The 14,716-nt window shown below is 37.9% G+C and overlaps 2 protein-coding genes and 1 long non-coding RNA gene across 3 annotated transcripts in view; 1 reads left to right on the forward strand and 2 right to left on the reverse strand.

The window, feature by feature from the left end:
• The window catches only part of LOC107671568 (retinoblastoma-binding protein 5-like), a gene marked incomplete at its 5' end in the record, with an annotated part of 16,203 nt that extends 8,902 nt beyond the window's left edge, over window positions 1-7,301 (forward strand). The window contains 3 exons of the mRNA XM_016464486.1: window positions 1,530-1,774; window positions 5,559-5,705; window positions 6,906-7,301. Coding sequence (XP_016319972.1) covers window positions 1,530-1,774; window positions 5,559-5,705; window positions 6,906-6,958 — 445 coding nt within the window. The remainder of the gene's footprint in view (window positions 1-1,529; window positions 1,775-5,558; window positions 5,706-6,905) is intronic.
• A 958-nt stretch (window positions 7,302-8,259) lies between these two features.
• LOC107671570 (uncharacterized) lies at window positions 8,260-8,911 on the reverse strand. Its single transcript, XR_001632215.1, has 3 exons — window positions 8,826-8,911; window positions 8,423-8,610; window positions 8,260-8,326 (listed from the first exon to the last, which is right to left on the reverse strand). It is a non-coding gene; the product is annotated as an uncharacterized LOC107671570 (long non-coding RNA).
• Window positions 8,912-11,471: 2,560 nt separating this feature from the next.
• Window positions 11,472-14,716, reverse strand: part of LOC107671569 (uncharacterized) — a 10,845-nt gene continuing 7,600 nt past the window's right edge. The window contains exon 4 of the mRNA XM_016464487.1: window positions 11,472-13,167. Within this exon, the coding sequence (XP_016319973.1) occupies window positions 11,719-13,149 (1,431 nt within the window). The 5' untranslated portion in view covers window positions 13,150-13,167 and the 3' untranslated portion in view covers window positions 11,472-11,718. The remainder of the gene's footprint in view (window positions 13,168-14,716) is intronic.

Here is a 14,716-nt window from a genome sequence, read left to right on the forward strand (position 1 = left end):
TTCAAATAATTTTTCAAATCATGGTCACAAATGTGTTTTTGTTGATCATTTTCTACTTTTGACATTTCAGCATTTTTTGTTTGTTCATATTGTTTAAACCAGTTTATTTTTCGCAAAATAAAATTGAAATGCAAGTCACAAATTTTTTTTTATTTTTAAGTGTGTTTTGTTGTTGTTGTTTTTGTTTGCTCATATTGTTTAATCAAGTTTTTCGCATTTGCAAAATTATTTTAAAATTTAATTGACTATTTTACGTTATTTTTAATATCATACCGTTTCTCATATGTATTAGTTGTTTGTTTTTTAAACTTGATGTTTTTCATTGCTTATATTGTTTAATCTAGTTTGTTTTGACATTACAAAAGTGCATTTTACATTTTAAACATGTTTTTGTTCGTTTTTTAGTTTTGACGTTTTTGTTTGTTCGTATCGTTTGATCAGGTTTTCGACATTTGCAAAATAGTTTTCAATGAATTCGCTAGATTATACACTATTTTTAATATCATCATACAGTTTCATGTGTTAATTTTTAAGTTTAGACGGTTTTTGTTTGTTCATATTGTTTAAAGGGGTGGTTGACTGGTTTTTTTCTGTGCTTGATTGTGTTTATGGGGTGCAGTCTAACATGTGTTCATGCTTCGTTTTTTTTAAAAACCCATTATTTTTCACATAATTTACCTTTATTCCACACCGCTCTGTCCCTTCTCCTATAAACGCTGGAGGGGTTTATCAGGGTTTGTGACGTCACAAACCCGGGAAGTAACTTGTTGTAGTCCCTACCAGCCGTTTTTGGCATTAAACTGCCAGAATTTTAAAAGACGATATCTCCGTTTGCATTGAACTTTCAGATTCGTAACTGCAGATATTGTTTATGCTCAAACAGCAACATTACACACTAACTAACGTTGAAAAAGTGAAATCACAATCAACCACCCCTTTAAACCAGTTTATTTTTCACAAAAAATTTTTTAATGTAAGTCGGCAAAATTTTTTATTTTTAATTATTATCTTAGTGCAAGAGTTTATTTATTTTTTGTTGTTTTTGTTTGTTCGTATTTAATCAAGTTTTTGACATTAACAATATCTTAAATTTAATTTTAAATTTAATTCACTATATTTTACATAATTTATAATATCGCACAGTTTTAAATGTGTATTCGTTATTTTTTTCGTATATCGTTTAATCAGGTTTTTGACGTTCACGATATAAAGTTTTCATTTAATTTGCTATAATTTACATTATTTTTAATATTATCATACCGTTTCACATGTGTTAATTTTGATGTTTTTTGTTGGTTCGTATCGTTTAAACCAGTTTATTTTTCGCGAAATAAAAATGTATTGAAATTTTAATTTTTAATTATCTTACAGTGCAAATGTGTTAGTGCTAATTTAGTTTTTGTTTGTTCTTATATAATCCAGTCTATTTTTACATTCAAAAAATGAGTTTTGCGTTATGTTTTGTCGTATAGTAGTGTTGCTGTTTTTTCTCAGTAAATTTAATCGTGTGTTTTTCGCGGCGTTTGCAGTGACGAGGAGCTGGAGGACTTTAAAGCGCTGCTGTATCTGCCCATCGCTCCAGAGGTGGAGGACCCTGAGGAGAACCCGTTTGGCCCTCCACCCGACGCCGCGGGTCAGAACGCCACGCCCGATGACGGCTCCGCCCACAGCGGCCCCGGCGACAAAAAACAGCGGCAACCGTCGTCCGACGGAGGGCAGCCCAAGAAGAAGATTCGCACCACCACTATCGAGCTGCAGGGCGTCCCAAACGATGGTAAGAGTGTCGCTCGTGATGAAAAACTGGCCTAACGATTATCGACATTATCGACAACGTCAACAATAAAAAATTGTCGACACATATTTTTGTTGTCCAGTAGTCGTTTGATCTCATATGACCTAATGTAAGAGCCTGTAATAACGCGGTTTGACCAGTGTGGCGCTGTAGCGCAAGACTGTAATTCAGCGCTCCTGATGCAATCAAGAGAAGAAGACAGCACTTCAGCGCAAACACAGCCGAACCTGAAGCTGTTGAGCGGCGTTTGATGAATATGTAAATGTATGCTGTGCGCTTTCCTCTAAATAACGAAATAAACAACAGAAACTGACAGAGGTGAGAAAGCAGCAGTTAAGAAAGCATCTGATTACAGTAATGTGGATGTTTCACGAGCTCTGCAGTTCGGCACTCCAGTAAAGTCCAGTCACGTTTATTTATATAGTACTTTATGCAATGAATCAAGCAGCTTTACAGTATTAAACATGAAAAACCAGAGTCAGTGTCGCTTTCAGTTAGAATTACAACTTGATTTTCTGTTATAAAGCAGCTCTCCAGTGTGGAGCTAGCTAATGATAAAATCTTCTTATTAGTGGGGGGAAAATACGTTTAATTAAAGTGATAGTTTGGTTTGCAGAGATCAAGACTTGATCTAGCTCAGGACTGTTTTGATTATCATAACCCTATACTGTATTTTAAGATAGATTATGTTGTGAATAAAATAGTTTATCCAAAAATAACGCGCCTTATCACTTGCCTTTATTTTGTTTCTTATTCATATGATAGATATAATATATATAATATAATAATATATAAATTCAAATATGAATGAAGTTGAGCGAATCGTATGTTTATATTAGTGGTGTCAAAATTAGCGCGTTAACGCAGGCGATTAATTTTTTTCAGTTTAACGCGTTAAAAATAATTTACGCAATTAACGCAGCTAGGGTTGGCCACCCCACTCACAAATGCTGCTTCAGTCTCTTTTTTTCCTGACAAGAATTGAGTTTATTTAGACCCTTTAGTCTTTATGTCCACATTAAACAGGAGTCTTTTCAGATGCGCACTCCAACTTCACCTCAGCACCAGGCGCTAGATGAGGGAGCTTCAGTAAAATAACAGTGATCTGCGGCCAGATGAGATGTTTTCAGGCCAAATGTCAGTAAAAACTAATTTTCCTGTCCTGTCAGCCATTATACTGTGTACGTAGCACAGTACAAATGCAGTGGCGCATGCTGTATAATTTCATATTAAATCGCAAATTAAAATACGAGCGTGCAATGTTGTAGTTATGTCGTCAGTTAAGTCATGGAGTTACCAAAATGGAGATTAACGCTGCCTTAAAACTGGGCATGTATTTAAGTATTTGTTATACATGAGTCACATTTAACAACTATTTTCTGAAATGCAGTTGTTTTCAAAACTGTCGTGCGATTAATCACTATTAATTTCAGAAAAAATGTGTGATTAGTTTTTTTGTTTTTTTTCTCGATTGACAGCACTACATGTTAACACTTAAATACAGGTGTGGATGTATGTCATGTATTTAAATATATTTGTAATTACACATTTGTAATGAAGTAATAATTTTGTTCATTTCAAATATATTAACTTTAAATGTAATATTGAATAACACACTTCTTCAAAGTACAATAAAAGTGTACCCTTTTTAAGTACACTTTATTGGTCTTTTATTTCATAATTCATATTATCTGCAAGCACATTTTTAAATGTACATTTAAGATTTGAAGTACACTGAAAGTGCACATTCAATACACTTAAGCGAACTTCTTTTTCACAAGGGTTGTGCAATTTTTAATAAGAAGTGAGTCGTTCATAGAAAAAGTGAAAAAGTAAAAAGTGGCTGCAGAAAAAATGGAATATATTACATTCATTTTTTGGACTACATTTATGGTGCCTTCTTGCAATTTTTGGGGCTTGACAGCCCTAATATACATTCACTTTCATTATATGGAAAAGAGCAGTGGGAACATTCTGCTAAATACTGCTTTTTGTGTTCCACTGAGGAAATAAAGTCATATGGGTTTAGAATGACAGGAAGGTGAGTGAATGACCCATAAGTTCCATTTTTGTGTCAATTATTCCTTTAAACAGTGCCTTGATGAGATTCTCTGTACTTTGTTTAATTAAATAAGTGTCCATATTTGGAAGAATTTCATCCAGACTGTTTGATTCCAACAGTAATTTATTACAGCCTGTGCTCATTAAAATGCCAAAAACTCATACAAAAAGCTCCTAGGTAACATGTTCACTCACCCACAGCAATCATGTAGTCCCAGCGGTCCAGCAGACACATGCTGAACTGTAGCCGATCAGTGGTGAGGCCCACATTGATGAGCGCGAGATGTCTGTTTGGATTCTGACAAACAGCGGCGGTCCAGGCTATTGCGAACCATAACACAATCAGCAGGATGACACACAGTAGACGCAACACTCTCCAGCTGGTCATGTAGGGAATCCGTTGGGCTGTACGTGACAAGTCATGAAGTTACAAAAAGGCGATTAAATCTGCCTTAAAACGGTGCATGTAAGTATTTGTTATTTATGAGTCACGTTTAAAACCGTGTCAGATCCGCGTCATGTTCAGCAGCGGCAGCTCTTAAAGTAACAGCAGCCAAAATATCCTAATTACCAGCTGCTGTGATGTCTGTTAATCAAAGATCAAAATAAAAAAAGGAAATCGGTAACTTATGTAGCTTTAAGCTTTAATTTATCTCTGTTTAATTTAGAATTTAGTGTTTGATAACTTTATTCAATTATATTTTCTACTTGCTGAAGGGCACAGTTTATGTGAAGATGGTTTTAAGTTCACTTAAATTAGAAGTTATTTTTTAAAGTCTAATAAATGTTAAAATTGATAGCTTTCAATTATGCTGTAATGTTGAAATGCTGTAGTCAATGGTTAAATATTAGGAAAAAAATCATTGAGACTTGACCTTCAGTCATAAAAAAGATGGTATTAAACTAATAAAAATATACTTTGTTGTTTCTACATCTATTTGAAGATTGAAAGTGAAATTATTGCAGTGTAAAATTATATTGAAAAACTTTAACGTTGGGTGGGATTAATCGCGATTAATTTCAGAAAAAAAATATTTTTTTAGCCATGATTCATGAGTCCTTAAAAGAATCAGTTCAAAAGAGTCATTTGTTTGTGAATTGGACTGTGCAGCAGTGTTATTTTATTATTGTTTATATACTTTTATAGTATTTATTTATGATGTATTTATATTTTTTATAGTTTAATGCTAATAAACTTTAACGTTAGGTGGGATTAATCGCGATTAATTTCAGAAAAAATGTGCGATTAATTAGTTATTTTTTTAGTTAATCGATAGACCGCACTAGTTTATATACAATCATGATTCAAACGCGGCATGATTCATGAGTCTTTTTGACAGAGTCATTAAAAGAATCAGTTCAAAAGAGTCATTCGTTTGTGAATTGGACTGTGCAGCAGTGTTATTTTATTATTGTTTATATACTTTTATAGTATCCAACATTAAGTGGGATTAATCGCGATTAATTAGTTATTTTTGTAGTTAATCGATAGACCGCACTAGTTTATATATAATCATGATTCAAACGCGGCATGATTCATGAGTCTTTTTGACTGAGTCCTTAAAAGAATGGACTGTGCAGCAGTTATTTCATTTATTCTGATGTATTTAGATTTTTTTATAGTTTAATGCTAATACATAATTTTATTTAAATGTATATTTTTTATGATGTCACTTCCTCTGACGCCTGTGTTCGTGTCTCGCAGAGGTCCATCCGCTGCTGGGTGTGAAGGGCGACAGTAAGTCCAAGAAGAAGGCGGCGGGGCGGCCCAAGGGATCGAAAGGTAAAGACAAAGACTCTCCGTTCAGACCCAAAGTCTGCCGGGACAGAGCAGAGGGGCTGGGGACGCCAGGTAAGACGACCTTTGACCCCTGTGGGTCCGCTGCGGCTTGAGCTCCGCTGTGATTGGCTGCTTCCTGCTAGCCTTCCTGTCCTTCCTGCTCTGACCTCCTCGATGTGCGAGCGAATGCTTCAGGTCTGCAGTCCTCCCCGATCATTCCCATGATGCCCTGCAGCCAAACTCGCGCACTAAAACCGGCCTAATAATTCAGTCAAGATACTAAACAAAAGCAAAGACCGTTCCTGGTGACGTTTCAGTTTTAAACGTTGCGTTTATTACCACTAAAATTAGTTTTGAATGCAAATCGTTAAAAGATTCAGATTCAAATATGAATCAAGATGAGCGAATCGTATGTTTATAAAAGCGGCATGATTCATGAGTCTTTTTGACCGAGTCATTAAAAGAATCAGTTCAAAAGAGTCATTTGTTTGTGAATTCGACTGTGCAGCGGTGTTATTTTAATATTACTTTATAGTATTTTCTTATGATGTATTTAGATTTTTTAAAGTTTAATTTTAATAATTTTATTTAAAATAATATTTTTATACATTAATAAAATATTTTTTGTTTTCACTTTAATTGTTACATTAATGTAATTTTTATTTTTATTTTAATTATTATTAATTTTATTTAAATGTTAATTTTTTATGGTTTAACATAATATTTTATTTTGTGTTATCGTGATAATTTTTTTGGCCATATCGCGCAACCCTAATTTAAATTATATTATATTTAAATACTTTCAGGTTTGTTTGTTTTTTCTGTGCTTTCGTAATTTTATTTTATTTTTCCTATTTAGCTTTTCGTTTTCGTAATTTTACTAATAGATACTTATTTTATTTCACCACCATTTTTAATTTAAGTTCTAAGTCTTTCATCTAATATTTCATTTATATTTTAGCTTTATTTTAATTAACGAAAATTATTTTTATTAGTTAATAATTTTAGCTTAGTCGTGCGATTCCCAGCTGTGGTTTTCATATTGTTCGTATCTTGCATTAAAGCATGCGAATGATGATTCGCTTGCGATTATATGCCGATTTATGCCATAAATTGGATCGAAATTAGCTTTGGTGCAGATTTGCATTGCTTTGTCGCTTCGCTCTTTGGGCCTTTACGTTGACCTGAAGGATTTAACGATTTTTATTCACGAATATATTCATTTGACATATTAGTTAGTTGAATTTAACCACACGAATGCTGTTCTTTCAGGAAATCTGGTCTCGGCGGTGTACAAGCAGCACGAGGTTCAGGGTTTGGACTGAAGTTGAAGGCCTCTGGTGCCCCCTGTCTGTGTGGATGAACGACGTCGCTCTTTTTTTATGGACTCTATGGACTGTATTCGTGTTGTATTATTACAGAAGGACATTACAGCTCAACGACGCCACAGTTTGAAGCCCGTCCGATCAGTTTCCTCGCATAGAGAGAGTGATAGGAAGAGGGAATCATGTATTTTTTGTTTAGAGTAGATGGATCTGTCTCTGTGTATAAGCACTAGTTGGGTCGTATACTCAGTCACGTGTCTTTTATTTGTTTTGTGTTTGTTTCTTTTTTTCTGAGACTGGTTGTTTTGTTTTTATACATATTAAACCAGTTTGTTTTTTGAGAGTGGCTACTATTTGTAAAATGTGTTTTGGTACAATGTTTTCAGGGTTATGAAGAACATCTGGAATAAATCCACCCACTCAGGAGTGTTTTTCTAGCGAGCAGCCGCCATTTTGTTTCCTGCACTGACAGTTTCCATCCAGCAGATGGAAGCAGAGCGTGAATGAAAGAGCGCGGGAGAAAGACCTTTTTCTGTTATTCAGTTCCATTTTGTGCTTTTCTACAGTTGGATTCCATTTTGTGTTTCTGTGTTTTAACCACAAACATCTCAAGAGTGAAAATCAGACGAAAGTAAGTGAACCTCCTGAGAAACACTACACTTTCTTAGTTCAGATTCTCTCTGGTTTGAGGCTCAAAACATCACCGTTACTCACATGGTATTTGTAATGGTCTCAAAATAGTTTGAAAGAATGAAGATAATGCTTTAGTAAGTCATAATTCAGATATTTTAAAAAGTCAGTCAGGTTTGCCTTTTTTTCTTTTTTTTTACCTAATAGGCCTAATTATGATATAAAAGTATGTAAAAGTCATTTTGACTTTTCATGTCACAATTTCAAATGTTTACACCAAATTCTAATGGTTTCCACTACAAATACGATCACAAACCATCACCTTTTAACCATTAAAACCATTAAAAATGGTTTTCTGTAGTGTGTTTTGGGACATATTTCATTAGGATTTATTGGTTTTAACAAGCCACCAATAGAAGGTGACCAATTACCGCAGGGTCCATTACAGTTTCCATTAAAACCAATACAAGTCCCATTATAACCAGTAAACCCATTACAAATTTTGTGATGGTGTCTAAAGTTTTTTTTTCAGCAGAGTTGTCAGGCAGCACAACTGTTTGATAATAATGCTATTTATGGACGACAGATTACGGATATAATGATACATGATATTTGAATTAATATGTGATATATCTGACCATTATCAATCATTCTGTGAGACTCACACACGATTCCATAAGTTCTCTCTCCAATCCGGTTCATCTTCTCAAACTCCTTCACACTCCTGCATTTCCCTAACTACACACATCATGCAGAAACACCGCAATAAATGCTTATGTATCTCTTGTTTTGTATATAACAAAAAGTTTATAAGCCAGTAACGTTATGTCTCACCCGTTCTCTGTGCGGTATTACAAACGTCTTGTCGGTTTTTAAAGATTTCAGCTTTAACGGCTCTAGATCTGTCTCTGATGTGTTTTCCATCTCCAATCACTCCACATTCGTCTGGATCAATGATTAGTGTAACACATATAGCAATTTAATGTTGCACGACTGTACGTTTCGTGTAAAGAGCAGCAAATCTAGAGACAAGAGGAAGAGAAACTCCGTGAAAGCTTACAGTCGCTCATTTGAACATTTATATGGACAACTGTCAGCGTTCAATGAGTTTCTCATCTAGCACAACATCAAGCGAATGGTTTTCACAAATGCAAGACTGCTAACTGACGATAATAAAGCAAATCAGGCTTTGATTTAAAGTGATAAATTCATTTGTATTTGATCTATTTTTACCAACCCAGTCTCGGAGCCCGTCATTTTCAAACAAACACGCAAACAACGCTGTCACGTGGTTACTTGTTACTTTTTGTCACCAAAAAAAAAAAAACAAGAAAAAAGTCTCTCAGAGGGGTGACCATAATTTCTGAGACTGGTTGTTTTGTTTTTATACATATTAAACCAGTTTGTTTTTTGAGAGTGGCTACTATTTGTAAAATGTGTTTTGGTACAATGTTTTCAGGGTTATGAAGAACATCTGGAATAAATCCACCCACTCAGGAGTGTTTTTCTAGCGAGCAGCCGCCATTTTGTTTCCTGCACTGACAGTTTCCATCCAGCAGATGGAAGCAGAGCGTGAATGAAAGAGCGCGGGAGAAAGACCTTTTTCTGTTATTCAGTTCCATTTTGTGCTTTTCTACAGTTGGATTCCATTTTGTGTTTCTGTGTTTTAACCACAAACATCTCAAGAGTGAAAATCAGACGAAAGTAAGTGAACCTCCTGAGAAACACTACACTTTCTTAGTTCAGATTCTCTCTGGTTTGAGGCTCAAAACATCACCGTTACTCACATGGTATTTGTAATGGTCTCAAAATAGTTTGAAAGAATGAAGATAATGCTTTAGTAAGTCATAATTCAGATATTTTAAAAAGTCAGTCAGGTTTGCCTTTTTTTCTTTTTTTTTACCTAATAGGCCTAATTATGATATAAAAGTATGTAAAAGTCATTTTGACTTTTCATGTCACAATTTCAAATGTTTACACCAAATTCTAATGGTTTCCACTACAAATACGATCACAAACCATCACCTTTTAACCATTAAAACCATTAAAAATGGTTTTCTGTAGTGTGTTTTGGGACATATTTCATTAGGATTTATTGGTTTTAACAAGCCACCAATAGAAGGTGACCAATTACCGCAGGGTCCATTACAGTTTCCATTAAAACCAATACAAGTCCCATTATAACCAGTAAACCCATTACAAATTTTGTGGTGTGTCTAGTTTTTTTTCAGCAGGATATAATTTAGTATTTAATGTAGACTTAAAGCCATAATTTCGACTATTTGCCTCATAGTATGTCATATATTCGACATTTAAAGTCATTTCGAGTTAGTATGTCAATCTCGACATTTAAATTAATGGCTTTGTGTCATAATTTCGACTTTTTGTCATTTCGGTCGTTTAAAGTCGTAATTACTAAAGTCGTAATTTTGACTTGTCGTGGCTTACATGATTTTTTTCTCGCTCTCTCTCTCTTATGTGACTGAAATCATTCATGAAATTTGGAAATAACAGTAACGTAACTACGGCTATTTGTCAAATCTTGAGGAAAACTACCCGATGTCAGAATTTAAAATCGTTGTAGTACGAATTCATAGATGCTGTATCTGCTCGTTGAACGTGCAGTCTCTATAAAATGATGTAATACTCATGAACGGTAGGAAATCCGTTGGTCAAAGTGTGGGAAAACTAAGCGCAGGAATTCACGCGCTCCGTTCAGAGACCGTTTGTTGTCGTTACATATTTAACTTCGGAACGCCCACTTCAATAACGTTACCCAAAAAACCTCAACACTCTTTAAGTAGCTAATTAAAATCTCATCTTTATTACAACCACATGTACATCATATTCCAAGAAAATTATTTCTAAAAGTGGAAACGAGCAGAGTTTTTCTGTTAATGTTCCATCCGTTCACATCCATTATTCACAGCGTTTGACTCACGGCGGAAATGACGTGATTTTACCTCAGAAACGAGCGCGAGAGAGCCGCAGAGAGTCACAGTTGTGAGGAAAAATTGTAAAAACTCCACCAAAAATAGTGCAGGTGGGAAAAATCCTGATTTTCTGCTCAAAGAAGAAGAAAAAAAAACATCCGGAAACATCCCACGCTGACACGGGTGACTCCAAAAATACGTCTGCTTCTACTTTGGAAAATAATTAGGTCTCGTTCATGAAACGCGATCAGAACGAATTTGCGTACATCATTCATTGTCTAACTTAGCTTATCAACTCATTCTGCATGCATTTCATGAGGCTTGTAAAGTTGAAACCTTGTTGTTTGCGGAAAGGTGCGCTGAAAATATCTGAAAACACAGTTCAGTGCGTCGATCGTCTTTCTCTCCAAATTGTTGTACTTCTGTTAACACCACTTATAATTCTTATTCGAGTCATTATAAAAGTTCTTTGTTTCTTTCCGTGACATCAATTGTGAAGAGCACAAGAAAAATAGCTTTAAAAATACTACAGTTATAGTGCAAGAACCCACACACTTCACAACACGAGCTCACGTTTCCGCTCCCCGATCTCCGGCATAAACCTGCACACCCAATCTCCGGCCCTGGTGCCGTATCCGACTCCCGATCCGTCGTTAGATTATCCGATATTATTCCCAGAGAATCAGATTCATGATTGAAAGGAGGAGAGGCTGTGCCAACGCCACAAATTAGCTAGCGGAAGACAGTTGGAAAGGGAACTCTTTAAATTTTGTGCAAAAGTGACATAATTCGGATGTCGTTTATAGTCTAGTTGCAAATCAAGTCGAAGAAATGAAATCTCACGGTTAGCACCACCTTAAAAATGATCCGTAACGTAAACTTTTCTTGGCACCAAATGAAATTCGTTTTGTCTGGCGTCGGTTGTATTGTTCTGTAATCTGTAATCTGTTGTATTGCTTCATGCGGTTGAATCAAACTGCAGTGAATTCGCTCCCTAATAAAACATCTCTTCACAACACAATGCAAAACAAGATACTGCAAATATAACATTTAAAAATCAATGTACTACGGTGTTCGGAAACGTCTGTATCTACAGTAAACCTCAATGTCAGGAGGTAGCTTTGTGTAGTGCGGCTGGTCCAACACACACACACACACACACACAAGTCAATCTGAACACTCGCTCGGTGGGTGTCGCTATACAGTTGTGACGGTGAGCAATGACGTAGGCAGCTGCCGGGTGTCTCCACTGGGGCCCAGGCGCGTTCCGTGCGTCAGGAGTTCGTCTACGGTGGTCCAATCGTCCAGCAGCTTCCGGTTCCTCAGGTGACTTAGTTTCCTCTGGCTCAGCTCCAGAACGGTACTACAACTCTCTCTGTTAGCTCCTCCCACGACTCCGCCGCTATGCACCAATCCTGACGCAGCTATGCCGCAGCCGCCATTGTTTCTGGCCTGTCGCTGTTTCTGCAGCATGTGTTCGCGGCGCTCGGTGCGGCTCCAGTAGCGACCCATGCGAACCTCGCTGTGACTCTCTTCGTCCGTGCTCATGCCGCTACGTTCGTCCGCCAACCTTGACGCTCGATCCCGCAGCATCTGGTTTCGCAAAGCGCGCAAATTCCCGCCGGGTGGTTTCCTAGTGGGCGTGTGGCCCTCCAAGGTGCTGTAGAGTCCACCAACGGATCCCGCGCGGTTGGCGGGTTTCGGCCAAGTTTCGTTGTCCTGACTGGGAGTGTGACTTAGAGTGTGGAACCTGTTGTTGGGCGTCTGTTGGGTCACAAAGCTCCTCTGGAGCTGCGGTTCGGTGGATGCTCGGATCCTGCCGTTGGCGTGAAGATCCAGAGGCGTGCAGCAGTGTTCGTCAACTGGAGAGATCAGGGACGGTTGACTCATTGCGTGTAGAGTCTGTGTAGGGAGTGCAGTGGGGTGTACAACAGGGTGTGCAATGGCGTGCATAAGTGCCAAGTCCGGCTCCTCAGGGAGATTCATGGGCAGGTCAACTCTGTGGACGCAGGGATGCAGCGTGGCCCTGCAATAGTTGGGTGAGGCCGGGTGACTCGCCCGTCTGCGGTACTCCATTGGCGCGGGGCGGTGATGCAGCGTCCTGCTTCTTCTCAGCATTCCCGCAGAACTCGGATGAGGCGCGGGATTGAACAGCGAGCCGCTGCTGGAGCTGTGCCTGTTCAAACATGGACGCTCCGCCTTGCGGTACTGCACGGACGAAACGCGCGACAAACCGCGTGATCCCTGGATGGGCGTGCAGACGTTTTGAGGCTGCACCGTCAGCGTTTCTGGGATGGCCTCTAGGGGGTGTTTTATCTGGCTGTCGTGCCGCTCGCGCGAGCACGGCTCCCCCTGGTGGTGCATGCGGGCGTTGTAATGGCGCATGCGTTTCTCCAGCAGACGCTGGAAGCGCAGGAACTCGCCGGTGCTGACGCTGTAAAAACCCGAGTCGCTCAGTTCAGACGAGATGAATGACTCAGACGACGGCGACCCGCCGTGGCGCTCCTCAAGCCCCTCCTCCGTCTCCACCCCCGACAGCTCCCCCTGGTGGAAGCTACCGTCCGTCCAGCCGAGCCCGCTGTCCAGCTCGTGATGAAGAGGCAGGTAACCCAGGGGTTTCTCCATCATGTAGTTATCGTCATCAGTCTGTCGAAAACACACAAACACACATATTATGACATTAGAGCAATAAGCCATTCAAAGTAATGAGTTACAGTGATTTTACCAGGGTAAAAAGACTCTTTGGCCACTGCACACTGAGTCACGTACGTTAAAAAATAAATATGACCTCACACTGTGTCAATCACGTTTACACACTGCCTCCGAAACTTTCGTCCATCATAAAAAAATTCAGATTGGGTTCGATTTTCTGCATTTTTCGCATCCGTAGCAAGCATTTTGAGAGGTGTTTTGACAATTTAGAGCCACCGTACAAGCGAACGCCAAATCCAGAAAGGTGATTGTCAAGTTCATCCACTTCGTCTCGCAGCACAAAGCACTGTAGAGATCCTTGCACACATCCTTGATCATTTATGAATACATAAATGATCGACAATTAATTATTAATAGTAAAAATAATACGATTAAAAAAATAATAAGTAAAAAAATTTAAATAATAAAATTATAATTTTTTTTTGTTGTTGCAAATTTTCCGAACAATATCTGAGGGGTGCTAGCTTTGTCAAACTAGGCTTTAAAATACTATTATGCTCTAAGTGATTTCAAATGCATTGCTATGCAATTACTAGGATGTTCCTGGAGTATTGCAAGTGAACGGCACATTATTGTTCATCCCAAAGAGGCACAAATTCACTTTCACAGACATTTACATTAACTGTTCCCTCCTGATGGGAACTCAATCCGAGCAGCCATTCTCTTCAAGAATTGGCTAAAAACACATTTCTTCCATCTTTACTTGACCCTCTAACTCTAGCACTCTCTATTCTAATTCTATTCTAAAAAAAAAAAAAAAAAAAAAAAAACTTCTCTAAGAGCTAGAGAAGCTTGAGCGAATACTGAATTCAGTCAAGCTTCAGTGCAGTATTGCTGTTAATGTTAACTTCTTTCAGTTGTTTCACCATTCAGCAATGAAGCAGTAAGCAGTTTAGTCTACCTCAGCATCCACCAGGACATCACTTCAATGCACAGACTGTCCCTTTTTTCCACCTAATTGATTAATTTGTTATAGAAATCTTATATAATTAACTTTTTTTGACAAAATAGTCCACGTGACATCAGTGGTTCAACAGTAATTTTATGAAGCTATGATAATACTTTTTGTGTGCAAAAAATCCAAAAATAACAACAATTCTTCTCCTGCGAGTTACCGCTTCCGCCTTTATTGCGATGACCACAACACACATGCGTGCTTTCCTCTGCTCGTAAACAAGGCGCAGCGCATGCGTGTTTTACATCAGCAGCATCACAGGCATGCGTCGTGTTACACGCAATAATAGCGGTAGATGGTAACTTGGGGGAGAAGAATTGTTATAAAGTCGTTATTTTTGTTTTGTTTGCACACCTAAAGTATTCTCGTAGCTTTGTTACGGTTGAACTACTGATATCACATGGACCATTTTAACGATGTTCTTACTATGTTTCTGGGCCTTGATCGTGTTAAGACCCTTGCTGTCTATGGAGGGTCAGAAAGCTCTCGGATTTCATCAGAAATATCTTAATTTGTGTTCCGAAGAAG

Source organism: Sinocyclocheilus anshuiensis, unplaced genomic scaffold, assembly GCF_001515605.1.
Source record: "Sinocyclocheilus anshuiensis isolate Anshui unplaced genomic scaffold, SAMN03320099.WGS_v1.1 scaffold10855, whole genome shotgun sequence".
In the NCBI taxonomy this organism is placed as follows: Eukaryota; Metazoa; Chordata; class Actinopteri; order Cypriniformes; family Cyprinidae; genus Sinocyclocheilus; species Sinocyclocheilus anshuiensis.